Source organism: Diorhabda carinulata, chromosome X, assembly GCF_026250575.1.
Source record: "Diorhabda carinulata isolate Delta chromosome X, icDioCari1.1, whole genome shotgun sequence".
Lineage (NCBI taxonomy): Eukaryota > Metazoa > Arthropoda > Insecta > Coleoptera > Chrysomelidae > Diorhabda > Diorhabda carinulata.
In genome coordinates this window covers 1,568,688-1,583,659 of record NC_079472.1, presented here as the reverse complement: position 1 = coordinate 1,583,659, position 14,972 = coordinate 1,568,688, and the positions used below count along the sequence as shown (strand labels likewise).

General features: G+C 29.4%; 3 protein-coding genes across 3 annotated transcripts in view; 1 reads left to right on the top strand and 2 right to left on the bottom strand.

The window, feature by feature from the left end:
- Positions 1 to 10: 10 nt before the first annotated feature.
- Positions 11 to 10,600, bottom strand: LOC130902738 (uncharacterized). Its single transcript, XM_057815003.1, has 14 exons — positions 10,356 to 10,600; positions 8,168 to 8,208; positions 7,608 to 8,095; positions 7,091 to 7,378; positions 6,901 to 7,016; positions 4,676 to 5,026; positions 4,578 to 4,622; positions 4,303 to 4,511; positions 2,821 to 3,164; positions 2,654 to 2,768; positions 2,518 to 2,582; positions 1,272 to 1,510; positions 1,062 to 1,218; positions 11 to 282 (listed from the first exon to the last, which is right to left on the bottom strand). The coding sequence occupies exons 1-14, from the start codon at positions 10,536 to 10,538 to the stop codon at positions 113 to 115; spliced, it is 2,811 nt and encodes a 936-aa protein (XP_057670986.1). The 5' UTR covers positions 10,539 to 10,600; the 3' UTR covers positions 11 to 112.
- LOC130902739 (UDP-glucosyltransferase 2-like) overlaps positions 1,781 to 14,972 on the top strand; it is a 27,512-nt gene continuing 14,320 nt past the window's right edge. The window contains exon 1 of the mRNA XM_057815004.1: positions 1,781 to 2,459. The gene's annotated coding sequence lies outside the window, so the exon portion shown is untranslated. The remainder of the gene's footprint in view (positions 2,460 to 14,972) is intronic.
- The window catches only part of LOC130902737 (uncharacterized), an 8,317-nt gene continuing 6,041 nt past the window's right edge, over positions 12,697 to 14,972 (bottom strand). The window contains exons 9-14 of the mRNA XM_057815001.1: positions 14,596 to 14,921; positions 13,944 to 14,061; positions 13,456 to 13,520; positions 13,162 to 13,397; positions 12,919 to 13,078; positions 12,697 to 12,856 (exon numbers count right to left, since the gene is read on the bottom strand). Of these exons, the coding sequence (XP_057670984.1) occupies positions 12,729 to 12,856; positions 12,919 to 13,078; positions 13,162 to 13,397; positions 13,456 to 13,520; positions 13,944 to 14,061; positions 14,596 to 14,921 (1,033 nt within the window). The 3' untranslated portion in view covers positions 12,697 to 12,728. The remainder of the gene's footprint in view (positions 12,857 to 12,918; positions 13,079 to 13,161; positions 13,398 to 13,455; positions 13,521 to 13,943; positions 14,062 to 14,595; positions 14,922 to 14,972) is intronic.

The window sequence follows — 14,972 nt, the reverse complement described above, 5'->3', positions numbered from 1 at the left end:
AAAGAAAATATGTTTATTTAAAATTTATTTTGACATAAAATATAAACAATTTTAGTGTAATTTGCTGAAATAAAGTTAGTTACGAGGGGTATCCAATAAGTTTTGTTTCAAATTAATTGTGTTGGATGAACGGGAATTGTTTCCTATTTCTTGGAGGACAGGAGTAAGTTCCAGCGAATAATTCGGAATTTAGAGCCATATTTTTCACTTTTATTGGAGCTGGTAAATTCAAATTGTAAAAATCGCCGATAAAATCAGCTAAACTATTTGCATTGCAAAAATCTAGGGAAAAAATTAAAAAACTTTTGCTCTTGTTGACGTTAAATATATTACATTACGGGGGTTGTAAGAAATGTTACCCTTTTTTTTAATTATAATTTTAGGGGGAAAAAGTATTTTTTTATAAAAAGTTCTAAATGTAATATGAAAAACGATCATTTTATTAAAATTTTTTCTATTTATATACGAGGTGTATTCAAAAATATGTATTTCACTTAATTACTTAATTATACTTTTTTTTCGAATTGAATATTAATCAAAATGAGTAAAATTGATAAAAAAATTACGAATTCAAATTTTAAAAACATTTAATCAATCTTTTATTACTTTCAGTGCTATATTTACGACATACTTTATTTATATTTTCATACACACCTCGTATACTTATGAAAAGAATTATATATCTAATGATTAGAAGGTTTAAAAGAATATTATGCTAAAAAATGAAATTTAATTGAAATAATTTATTTTATTTAATGGATGGGATAATTTGCTCACAACCCTCGTATCAAAGCACGCGGAAACAAAGCGATTCAGTACGCGGTGATGATGGCGGGCATTGATACCATCACTTTTAAGTAATAAAAAGAAAAAAATTGTTTATCAAAAGTAATTTATTTATATGAAATAACATATAGCAGGAATTTCAAGTGTGTCAAATGATATTTACCGTTCCCATCTCTATTTGGCAGCAATTAGAGCGATCAAATCTCGTGAATTTCTATTATATTAGCAGTATTGCCCGCCACCGCCGCGTTTCTTACGATTTTGATGATACAAACCTTGTAAAGCCATCGTAATGAAAGTTTCATTATGAGTATAGTCTGCAAAAGGTAAAGGTATCTTACGAGGATCTTCCAAATACATATCAGATACTAATCTAAAAGCCAAATTATCCCCTTCCACTGATATATATTTGAAATTTTTTCCAGACACGTCCTACGAAATAAATTATGAACAATTTGAAAATTCGAAATAACCCATTTTTGTACCTCAACTATGCAGTCGATGTTTTCAATTTTATATTTAGATTTGTCGACCAGATATTTCGTATCGAATGTCTTCAACATTTCGTCATAAATAAATTCATCTTTTTTATCGAGTTTTGGGGAAAAATCGTTCCTGATGAAATGCTTCGAAAATTGCTGGGCCAATGGTAAACCTTGCTTAGCTAATTTCACGTAATTTGGTAAATTGTCAGCCATTTCATCAGTAAATCCCGGCTGGTATACTGAGAAAATTTACAAATTATCAACTATTTGTGTTAAAATATTTTATTGACGTCGTAACTTTTTGATTACACCTCGTATAACATATGATTAAAAAATGTTGTACACCACGCGTGCGTATATCTTTCACTCTCAATTCAAACGCATCAAGTGCTGTTGCTATGTCATTCGCTGACAAACGTACGTTAAGTGTTGCCAAACTTTTCAACTTTCATATCTTAGAACAATAAAAACAAAATTCTACCAATACATTATAATAGGTTGAATTCAATTTAATTTTGTTTAATTCAATTATAAAACATTAAATGTGTTGATAAAATTATATGAATGTTGTTTTATATATTTGGATAAAAGCCTTCAATATTCCAATTGGTTTTAATATTAAATGAAATTCCTCAATTCCGGCAACACTGCGTACGTACTAATTTATTATCCCGAATGACGCTCATGAATTCGTAGCAAAAAGGAAGACAAAATACCATTTATTTCATTAGTTATTCTACTATCGATATCGTTTAAGATATATAAAGTTTTTATTTTCCACTGAAAAAATGTTCATATAAATAACATAGACAGATATGCTTGGCAACCGCGCATAACGAAAAGTATTTTGTATCTAAGGCGGCGAACAATTGACTGTCTGCTAATCCGATAGTTGACTGTGAGATAAACGTCAACTTTACGAAACGGAATAGATATAAATAATTATTGTTTTATTTTATGAATATAATATATTTAGATAAGTTAAATATCATTATTTTTATAGTTTTAGTATAAATATTTGTGCATAGTTATAAAAAGTGATAATTTAAGTGGTGGCGAGTTAAAAATATTTATAGGTTATGTTGACACCTGTATCGGAATTGTGGGTTATTATTTTACAAAATCGAGACGTTTAAAGCAGGATAACAAATTATTATTGGGATATCAAGGATTTTTTTAAGTTGCGGGGTGAGTCTAATAATAATATTCTGAAAAAATTGTCTAATATTTAAAGCATTGTACGTACTTATTTCTCTGTTTGGAGGATACGTTTTTGGTACTGTATCGAAAGCATAAACAAAATATTTCAACCTAAAACATATTTTTTCATATCTTCATTTGTTATTATACAAAAATTTTGTTATTCCTTATAAAAAACTTACAGTATATCCCCCGTAACATTTGTAGAAACTTGATCAAACAACATTTTTTTATAATGTTTAATCAATTGAATCAATTGTTCCTGATAAGTTCCTGATATCGACCAATAATCAAAAACTAAAAAATTAAATTACGAAAATTATAAATTTTTATAATTGTTTTCACTTACATCCAACGTTTTGCGACCCTGAAGATGGACTAGATAAAATCGGTCTGGTTATACTAATACTATCTATTCGATTTTTCAATATTTTGATAGAATCAGAACTAAAATTAGCTAAAAGAAGTGATTTTTCGAATCGCTGTTTAATATCTTCAAATACGCCATCAACTAAATCGTATAATTGTTTCCTATTTTTGTTCAAATCGGAAATTACGTAAGATGATACTTCCGGTATAAGTTGAGCCGCTAGGTCCATACAATACTGTACTCTATTTCCGACTTGTTTCTCTATTACTATGTTTTTATAAAATTGGACGTTGTACCATAAATCTAACATTTCTTTGAGGTTACTGAAACGTTTAATCATATAAAAATTTCAATAATAAATTTCTTTATTTGAATAAAATAAACTCAAAATGTGAGAACAATAAGAAGGTATGCAACTATCCACCACTGTGCGCTATTGTCAGAATGTGCTTTATTACCACAAACTTCTTGTACAACGAAAGTAAATAAGTAGATAAAAAAGTAACATTAATAGCATAAAATTAATATAATAAGCATTTGGTATTATTAAAAGGTAAATGTGAATTACATGTGAAACAATTTTTTTTTTAAATTGTAATTCTTTGCGTGCGTGTATTTTGAATTATGAAATTATTCTGCTCAACGTGACAACGCTGTAGAATCTCATTTATTAACAGTAGACAGACGCGTCATTTCCTCTTACAGCGTTGCCAGAATTATTGGTTTCCGTTTAATATGAAGAATTATATGATACTAAATTATTCAAAAATAAAAATATACATTTAGCCATTAGCCCATAAACTTTTTAATTAAATAATTATATAAAACAAAATTTTCCCTAATTTAGTTTTAGTTATAATATATTTAGTTTTGTTTTTATTCTTATCAATAAATTTACGAATGATATTGTCGAGGTGGGTTGACTGGCAACACTGGATAGTAACGCCATTTCCCTCCAACTTAAATAAGATAGTCGTTGAAGATCGCTGACGTGTTTTGTATTTATTAAATTATTCTTGCAGTTAATGTAGTAGTGTATAAATAGTAAGTGTATTATAACTCTAAAAACATCTGTGAACAGTGATATATCTGTGAAATAGTGGGTAATTTGAAATAAATTATTAATTTTCAATGGTAAGTTGTAAATTTGTTTTATATCCATGTCGCCGCCATGTTGAAAAATACATAATGTTTAAAAATACATTTTTCATGATGAAACGTCTCGATTTGTTGAAATTGACGTTTCGACCTATCAAAATATGACATTGACGTTTTGATAATGGTTGAAACGTCAATTTTTACCTGTTATTTTAAGCTGATCTATGAAAATAGACCTAGAATCGAAAAGATTTAATAAGAAAAATAGATTATGAAGTAAAAAGAGAAAAGTAAATATATAAATATCTAGCATTTCTTTTTCATTCTAACCTTTTTATTGAATATCATGTTTTTGAAACTCACTTTTTGTTGTTAATCATAATTTTGAATATTTGATCAAGATGTTCAGAAAAATATATTTGAGTATCACCTCCAATAGGTCTTTGCGTTAATTCTTGAAAAACGTCAGTCCAATCTATGCCCAAATTATATCTTTTCGTTAATTCTGACAAGGTGATTAATTTTAATTTCATCGAAGGATTCTTAGCTTTACGATATATTATCCAACTATCCTGAAATGTATCGGGGTTAATGTCGATTTGATTTATACAGGGAGAACAAAAAGATTCCTCTCTTACCTGAACTTGTCGTAGTATTAGAGACAAGTCGGTCTTAGTATCACCCTGTAAAAACAAAATTTATTACGTACAGTTCATTCAAGAAAAAATGTTTTTACCGTGTTACTAGACTCCGAATTGCCTCCATTTTTACCTCCACTTCCAAAAGGATTGAAAGATTGAAGTTTGGATCCTCGGAAAGGATTCATGTTTTGTAATTTCGTTAGAACTCCTCCTAGGAAACCCATACCTGGAAGTTTGCTGATAGGCTCTAATTCCATCATAAAGTCATTCAAATATCTCGTGGTTTGATCGTTAATGCAATCGTCTATTTTGTTTGATAAAATATCTAATTCTACATTTTGAGATACCCCATTCGCTATTTCCGCTATACAATTTTCCTGGAATTGTTCTCTCAAAGACCATCCTTTTATATTCGTTTTGAGATAGTTGGAACCCGGTAGCGTCATCTGAAATAACATTTTTTTAACCAGGCCTAGATTTCATCAGATCATTATTCTTTCAAACATTTACTTATTCATATAATAAAAAAATATAATAAACCAACGCCACCACTGGAATAAAACTTCGCGCGGTTTTGAATTGTGTAGAGAATTCCAGTGGCGGCGTTGGTAAATGATTTAAATGGAATTCATCCTATTTTTTGGGCATAAAAAATGGAAATTGTGTTTTAATTGAACATTTTTTTATGTACTTTCCACATTCCACAAACAAAATTTCAATGTTCGGATACAAATTCATGGTTTCTTAATTTTGTCTCCGCCAAAATAAAGTTGAAATTTTGATTTTCACACAATTTTATCGCATGCGCGAAAAAAATTAACGAAATAAGAAAAAATTATTAAAAATATTGATTTTTTTTATTTTTTATGACCAAAAATAGCGAGGTCCCACTCCCAAACACTGTAAAATGATTATTATTATAAGTAATTCACGGGGCGGCCTTGATTTATAATCAAATAATAAATTGCGAAGAAAATCGCATAAAAATATGATTTAATAAACTAACGCCGCCACTGGAGTAAAACTGAATGTCACAATTTGGAATCGTACAAAAGATTCCAGGACCGGCTTTGATTTATTACAATAATAAAATAAAAAAATGCTGCGCACAAATATAAAGAAAAAGTAATGTAATGGACTGAAGCCGCTACTGGATTAAATCTTAGTGGCCAATTCAAAGGATTTCATTAATTCCAGGGGCGGCGTTAATTTATTTCAACAAAAAATTATATATGTTTTGATTTATCTTTACTTTTTACTTCTTAGACCTGTTTATAAGTTTTATTTTTGATAAATCATCTTGATTCGAGGTTTTTTTCAATTTCGAATCAATTAAAAAATTCCAGCATTGGCGTACTATATTAAAATAAATAAAAAATATAAATGTTGAGAAAAATATAAATTAACGCCGCCACTGAAGTTCATCTGATTTTTTTAATTTCGAATAGTACAAAAGATTTCAGGACCGGCGTTGATTTATTATAATAATAAAATAAGAAAATGCTGTTAACAAATACAAAAAAAAATAAATGTAATGGATTAAATCCGCTACTGGATTAAATCTTAGTGGCCTATTCGTAGGATTTTATGAATTCCAGGGGCGGCGTTAATTTATTTTAATAAAAAATTAAACATGTTTTGAATTATATTTACTTTTTACTTCTTAGACATGTTTATAAGTTTTATTTTTGATAAATCATCTTGATTCGAGATTTTTTTCCATTTCAAATCAATTAAAAAATCCTAGTGGAGACGTTAGTTAATTAAAATAATTAAAAAATATATATGTTGAGTAAAAATATAAACTAACGCCGCCACTCGAGTCAATCTGATTGTTTTAATTTCGAATCGTACAAAAGATTTCAGGACCGGCGTTGATTTATTATAATAATAAAATAAGAAAATGCTGTGAACAAATACAAATAAAAATTAATGTAATGGACTAAATCCGCTACTGGATTAAATCTTAGTGGCCTATTCGTAGGATTTCATTAATTCCATGGGCGGCGTTAATTTATTTTAATAAAAAATTATACATGTTTTGAATTATCTTTACTTTTTACTTCTTAGACCTGTTTCTTTGTTTTCTATTTGATAAATCGTCTTGATTTGAGGTTTTTATTTTCATTTCAAATCAATTAAAAAATTCCAGTGGCGGCGTTAGATTTTTTTAAATAATTAAAAAATATAAATGTTAAGAACAATATAAACTCACGCCGTCACTGGATTAAATCTCACTATATAATTTTAAATGGATTAAAAAATTCCAGTGGTGGCGTTAATTTCTTAACGATAGTAAAAAAATTATATTGATGTTTACCTCAAAGATGAATTTATTATTGAGTATATTTATTCCGACATCGAAAAAAGGCATCGATTGGGTTAAAATCGAAATAATTATAGCTTCCACATCGCTATTGGCACCAGTACCTTCCACTGAGAAAAAAAATTGATATTTGAAGAAAATTATGAAAAAAAGACACAAAAAGTCACTTTTTTTTCATACTTACAACCACTAATCCTGCTTATCCTGTTTATAGAATATCCGTAATCAATACACTGCTTGAAGAAACTATTAAAATATCTAATGGAATCGATCTTGGCCGCGTTTATACTTTTTTGAATGCTTCTTAGGCTATTTTTGAAAAATTTTTGAGTGTTATCTAGATGTGGGTTATGACATATCGCGGAATAGTAGTCTTCACAATAGTTCAATTGATTGGCGTGGTTCTTCATAGCCAACATGGACGAGGCAGATCGTTTACAAACAGGTTCCAAACACGCCGGCGGATCATTCACTAAAAATACACAAAAAAACCTAAAATGTGTGTAAAAAGTCCAAAATTTCGAACTGGATTTATTTTTGGAATTGTATGTGATTGAAAAAATGAGCTAATGCCTATAACTCGCGTTTTTTAAGAAAAAAAAAATCCAGTCCTACTACTTTCACAACAAACCCGGTATATTTGAAGGAAGTGAGGATGTTTTTTAACTACAATCCTGAAATTCGGGTTTATTTTGACTTACCGGTTCGAATCGTAAGTCCTGGTGCAACAGGAAGTTGTTTGTTGACTATTTTAGCCGCTGGTTTGAAGTTGAAACCGAAATAACCCCTCGATATGGGGGGTTGTGATACGTTAACAACAGGGGGAACTGCAGTATTTGCCGTGAAAATCGTTGAATTAGGTGTATCGGTCGATATTGAAATAACCTCCGAAGTATTTGGATCAATTGGAGGCGGCGGGATGTCAGTAGTGGTTTCAAAATTGATGATTTCAGTGCTTGGTACTAATTTTGCGTCGTTATTAGTGATTATTTGGAATATGGTACTAGGATTCCTCGGTGATACTGTGATATCTTCATTTTCTTGTGATTCAATTCCGTAAACGACTTCGTCTATAGTTTCTGTAGCTGTTTCGAATAGTTCTGAGCTACCGAAGTCTGCGATTGTTTGTAGGTCCGAATAATTTTTCATAGAATGAATTGTCGAAATGTCTTGAATGTCAAGATTGTCACTGCAAGCACATTTATTATGATAAAAAATTTCAACGTATGCTGCATTAACTAGGAAAACTTTTTCAACTTACCTCGTAGTATTTCCAAATATGTTTTTATTGTCAAATGAATCCTGCAACATTAAAAATTCGATTTAGGCGGGAAATTAATAATTTATTATGTAATAAAATACGTATGAAAATAAAATGATATTTTTATTAATTTTTTTCAAAATAGGGCCACAATGCACTTAATCTAACGTTGTATTTATGAGTCGTTGAATTTTAATTGTGTCAAATCGTTTTTCTTTTAGCAATTTGCTTATGTAGATTTTATGGAATTATACAATTTATTAAATAAACGCCGTCACTGGAGAGAATATTTGTATATATAATTTTTAATCATCCGAAGAATTCCAGTATTTACAAAAATAATAATAAAATTACGAATGCCAAGAATTGCGCCCAAAAATATAGATTAATGAAGCAAGGCCGTCACTGGACTAAATCTCTGCGTATAATTTCGAATCATTCCAGAGGCGGCGTTGATTTACAACGATGATAATAGAATTTTAATTGCCGAGAATAATTTATAAAAATAAAAATTTATAACCGAACGTCGTCTCTGAACTAAGTATCTGTTTGATTTTAAATCATTTGGATAATTCCAGTACCGGCGTTGATTCATAAAAAAAAATGCCATAATTTCAAACAAAAATATGAATTGTTGTAGCGAGGCTGTCACTGGACTAAATCTCTGCGGGTATTTTCGAATCATTCCAGAGGTGGCGTTGATTTACAACGATGATAATAGAATTTTAATTGCCGAGAATAATTGATAAAAATAAAAATTTATAATCGAACGCCGTCACTGGAATAAGTATCTTGATGATTTTAAATTATTTGGATAATTCCAGTAACGGCGTTGATTTATAAAAAAAAATTAATGTTATAATTTCCAACAAAAATATAAATTGTTATATCGAGGCCGTCTCTGCGTATATTTCGAATCATTCGAAGAATTCCAGTGACGGAGTTGATTAACAACAACAATATTAAAATTATAATTGCCGAGAATAATGAATAAAAATTAAATATTAATAAACGAACGCCGTCACTGAACTAAGTATCTGTATGATTTTAAATCATCTGGATAATTCCAGTACCGGCGTTGATTTATAAAAAAAAATAAAAGGCTATAAGTAATTTCGTACAAAAATATGAATTGTAGTCAGGCCGTCACTGGAGTAAATTTCTGGGTATGATGTTCAATCATTTTAAGAATTCCAGTGGCGGCGTTGATTTACAATAATAAAATTACGAATGCCAAGAATTCCGAACAAAAATATAGATTGATGAAGGAAGGCCGCCACTGGAGTGAATCTCTGCGTATAATTTTGAATTATTCCAGTGGCGGCGTTGATTTACAACGATAATAACAAAATAATGAATTGCGAACAAAAACGCTGCTTTAGACGTGTCTTATTTCTATTATGGGTAGATCCAAAAGTCTTACGGTGCTAAATCTGCTGATTAAGTCGGATTTGGACAAACTAGAAAACTTTAAACTACCAAATTTATACATTTTCATATATTTTTTAAAGTTAAATGATTATATGGAAATAATTACATTTTTATTAAAAAAAAATCGTCAGTTTTTATCTCAATGTGAATATCAAGAGAATTTTTGTTTACAGCTTTTAGCAATACAGCAGGAAGTCATAATCTACAAATCATTATTTTTTTTTACTACAAAATAGAAAAAAATCGATAAAAATCAATTAGTCATAGGATGTAGTCAGTTAAAGCCTACTAAAGCGATAAAAAAATAATATTATTGGAAATTTTTCGTGCCAAAAACATTACAAAAATTTTTCGTCGAGAAATCTTTCATAAAAAACAAACTTTCAAAAGTTTTGTAGCCCAATGTCTAGTTTTTTGTCATCAATCAATCTTGGCAACACCGCAGAAAGTTCAACGTTCTTTCCGTCTGCACTAATACTTCTTACTGGTCACGTGACACATAACAGACTGTTTGTTATTTAATATATCCGCGTTTTCGACAAGGTTTTTGTACAAAGTATTTGCTTAATTTTTTTGACTAATTACTATACGTGGTAGTCCGATTTTTAATTCTAATAATTGATTTCAAAAATACAGAAATAACGTAGGAAAACGTATATTTGGAATTTTTAGGAAAATATAGTAAAAGGACGTTGAAAAAAGTGTAATTACGACCCCGAACGATCTAGGGTTGCTTAACCTAAATTAATAAACTCACCTGCTCGTTGTCACTAATTTTTTTATAGAATTTGAAAGCAAACATTAACGAAGATATCAGAATCAGTACGACTAAAAAAATAAAGAGGGCGCATATGAAAGTTTTGAACCCCGCGTATCTATTTATCGACGTTCTTCTTCTAACAGTTGTTTTGGTAACCGTAAAAGTACCAGGGTCGTTCATATTTGATCAGCTATCACCACCCGAATGAAAAATAATGAAAACCGCATTAATCATCCAGTTTTATCAAATGGATAAAGGAAATTCGTATTGCAATATCGGATCGATATTAATTAGCTTATCTTTAAGAAAAAAATTGGCTGTTCTTTTTCAAAAATTTTAGTTTTTAAATCGAAAATAGTGGTTGTCATATTATATGCCGCTTATTTTTTGAAGAAATGTCCTTGGAGAATCTCTGTACGATGAAAAAAATCAGGATGTTACTTAATTTTATGGTTTTAGAAATACGAGGGTTAATGAAATATATATGCTTAGTTAAAAAATCACTGGGGCTGAAATAATCAAAATATCGAGCTGAAATTTTTAAACGATGTTCTTGAAGGATATTTGTATGATGAAAAAAATCAGGATGTTGCTTAGTGTTGTAATTCCAAAAATACGAGGGTTCAAAGATGTTGCAAATATGAATGAAAAATATATACTTATTTAAAAAATCACTGAGGCTAAAATAATCGAAAAATCGAGCTGAAATTCTGAAAGGATATTCTTAAAGGATCTCTGTATGATGAAAAAAATCAGGATGTTGCTAAGAGTTGTGTTTCCGAAAATACGAGGGTCCAAAGTTATCGCAAATATGAATGAAAAATATATACTTATTTAAAAAATCACTGAGGCTAAAATAATCGAAATATCGAGCTGAAATTCTGAAAGGATGTTCTTAAAGGATCTCTGTATGATGAAAAAAATCAGGATGTTGCTAAGAGTTGTGTTTCCGAAAATACGAGGGTCTCCAAAGTTATCGCAAATATGAATGAAAAATATATACTTATTTAAAAAATCACTGAAGCTGAAATAATCGAAGTATCGAGCTGAAATTCTGAAAAAATGTTCTTAAAGGATCTCTGTATTATAAAAAAAATCAGGATGTTGTTGAGAGTTATGTTTCCGAAAATACGAGGGTCCAAAGTTACGCAAATATGAATGAAAAATATATACTCATTTAAAAAATCACTGAAGCTAAAATAATCGAAGTATCGAGCTGAAATTATGAAAAAATGTCCTTAAAGGATTTCTGTATGATGAAAAAAATCAGGATGTTGCTAAGAGTTATGATTCCAAAAATACGAGGGTCCAAAGTTATTGCAAACATGAATGAAAAATATATACTTATTTAAAAAATCACTGAAGCTAAAATAATCGAAATATCGAGCTGAAATTCTGAAAAGATGTTCTTAAGGGATCTCTGTATGATGAAAAAAATCAGGATGTTGCTAAGAGTTATGATTCCAAAAATACGAGGGTTCAAAGATGTTGCAAATATGAATGAAAAATATATACTTAGTTAAAAAATCACTGAAGCTGAAATAATCGAAGTATCGAGCTGAAATTCTGAAAAAATGTTCTTAAAGGATCTCTGTATTATAAAAAAAATCAGGATGTTGTTGAGAGTTATGTTTCTGAAAATACGAGGGTCCAAAGTTACGCAAATATGAATGAAAAATATATACTCATTTAAAAAATCACTGAGGCTAAAATAATCGAAATATCGAGCTGAAATTCTGAAAGGATGTTCTTAAAGGATCTCTGCATTATAAAAAAAATCAGGATGTTGCTAAAAGTTATGGTCCTAAAAATACGAGGGTCCAAAGTTATCGCAAATATGAATGAAAAATATATACTTATTTAAAAAATCACTGAGGCTAAAATAATCGAAATATCGAGCTGAAATTCTGAAAGGATGTTCTTAAAGTATCTCTGTATGATGAAAAAAATCAGGATGTTGCTAAGAGTTATGATTCCAAAAATACGAGGGTTCAAAGATGTTGCAAATATGAATGAAAAATATATACTTATTTAAAAAATCACTGAAGCTGAAATAATCGAAGTATCGAGCTGAAATTCTGAAAAAATGTTCTTAAAGGATCTCTGTATTATAAAAAAAATCAGGATGTTGTTGAGAGTTATGTTTCCGAAAATACGAGGGTCCAAAGTTACGCAAATATGAATGAAAAATATATACTCATTTAAAAAATCACTGAGGCTAAAATAATCGAAAAATTTAGTTGAAATTTTGAAAGGATGTTCTTAAAGGATCTCTGTATGATGTAAAAAATCAGGATGTTACTAAGAGTTATGGTTCCAAAAATACGAGGGTTCAAAATTATTGCAAATATTAAAAAATTTATTTTCCTTTCAACAATTAAACGTATCAATAAATAAATTCGAATTTGTAATCATATTTTTAATTTTGATCGGAGCCGGTAGTTTCTTGTTGTAATAATCAGCTATGAAATCAGCCAAATCGTTCGGCTTGCAAAAATCTAAAAATTAAAAATTAAAAATATTTTAACGGCCAAATAAATTTTCCATTGCACAGTATTACCTTGAAGAGCAAGCGTAAGAAAATTTTCTTCGACCGGTATATTATTAACGAACGGTAATTCTTCGTCATTCGGTTCGTTCTGGAAAAGTTCAAATACCAATTTGAATGCCCTATTATCACATACTAAAGATTCGTAATTCAGATTTATCTCTGACGCTCCCTAAAATATTATTAAGTTTGGCAACAGTGTTTGTCTGATTGTATATATTAGATCGTAGTGTGCGTGATGGAATTCAATCTCACCTCAACTTCACATTCGATTTTTTCCACTGTGTACCGCGACCCTAATAAATTCCCCGTTTTTGAAGATTTGTTTAAATGTTTGTAAATTATAATTTCTTCGTTATTTAATTGATTCGGATGATCGTTATAAATAATTTGCTTAAATATTTCCTGTGCTAATGGTAATCCTTTTTTGGCCAAAATGACGTAATTCGGTAAATCTTTCGTTATATCGAAAACGTATCCCGGCTGGTAAACTAAAATCAAAGTAGTCGGTGAAACTAATATAAATGAAACGTTTTGAGGTTATGTCACCTATGTCTTTGAACGGGGGAAAAGTTCTAGGTTGCGTATCAAAAGGACTCACGAAAAATTTTAATCTGCAAAAAAAAAATATCAAAATAAAAGTATAACGTATCTACAGGGTGTACTTATTATAATAAATCGAATAATCCATAAATTTTTGGTTAACAAGATGTCGCCTTCGGTTTGTCAAGTACGAGTGGAAGTTTAAAGAGGGAAAGTATACGAGGAGTCAAAATGGTACAAATTTTAATTGAAATTTAATTATTATTGTTATATAAATATAACAAGTTACGAGGGTACTTCGAAAATAACGATAAAGTATGTATGCTTTAAAAGATAACGTTTCGGTTAATTTTAGTACCCGATTTACATCGTATTGACTTTTACTAGTAGGATTTTTCAAAAGAAAACTTGAAATCATAGATAATTGTTTTTTTTTTCATTTTTGTACGCCCAGTATGATATTAAAGTACTACTAATACATTTTTTATACTCACAAGATTTTGCTTGTAACATTATTCATAGCTTTATCATAAATTGTTCGTTTATATGTTCGTATCATTTCTATGAGCTGGTTTTCGTATGTTTCGTTAATTTTTGGTGGAAATTTACTATCTACAATAGAAATATTTATTGAATTCCCCAGGTAAACGTAATTATCTAATTCCTCGAAGCAGTTTTGCCAAACTTTTTCGACAACTCTCAATAATATTTTATATATATTATCGGACGATATAACAGATTGTTTACAAAATAAAATTAATATGTAAAAAATAATTAACATTCATATTCATATAAGTCGTAGAAATTCTTCATATTGAAGGAAATTCTTTAATTCCGGCAACACTGTACTTATCCGGTAGTTGTAACTTCTCGCGGTTAGCAACACTGATCTTATTGGCCGATATCGACCACGTGTCAATTATTGAATGTAATGGCTGACGCACAGGGTCGGCTCAAGTTATGTAATTTAATTTTGTATCTAATAATTGAAGTAACTAGCATTATAAATAATTATAAATGGAATTAAATGAAAATTTTTACGGCAACACTGCTTGGTTGATTATAATTTTATATTATGGACGTTGTCAAATGTACTTTTCATTATTAATATTCGAACAATTTAATATGAAATATTAAATACGTTACCTTCTACAATAAACAATTCAGGACCTTTTATGTTACAATTGTCTAATTTTTCTTGGATCAATTTTATACTATTTCCTCCCAAATTAGCGATTTGAAAAGATGTTTTTATTTCGTCCATCATTTTTTTCGCTATATTTTCGATTGAAGCAGAATTTTTTTCAGTGTTTTTGTTGGTTATGTTTGTTATCAAGTACGACGATATTTCTGGCATAAGTTGAGACGTTAGTTTCATACAGTACAGCCCTCTGTTGCCAATATGTCTTTCTATGACGAAATTTTTATAATATTCCACGTTATACCACAAATTTAACATTTCCGTGACGTTACTAAAACGAAAATACGTTTATAACTCAATATTCCACTAAAAACCAAATTTT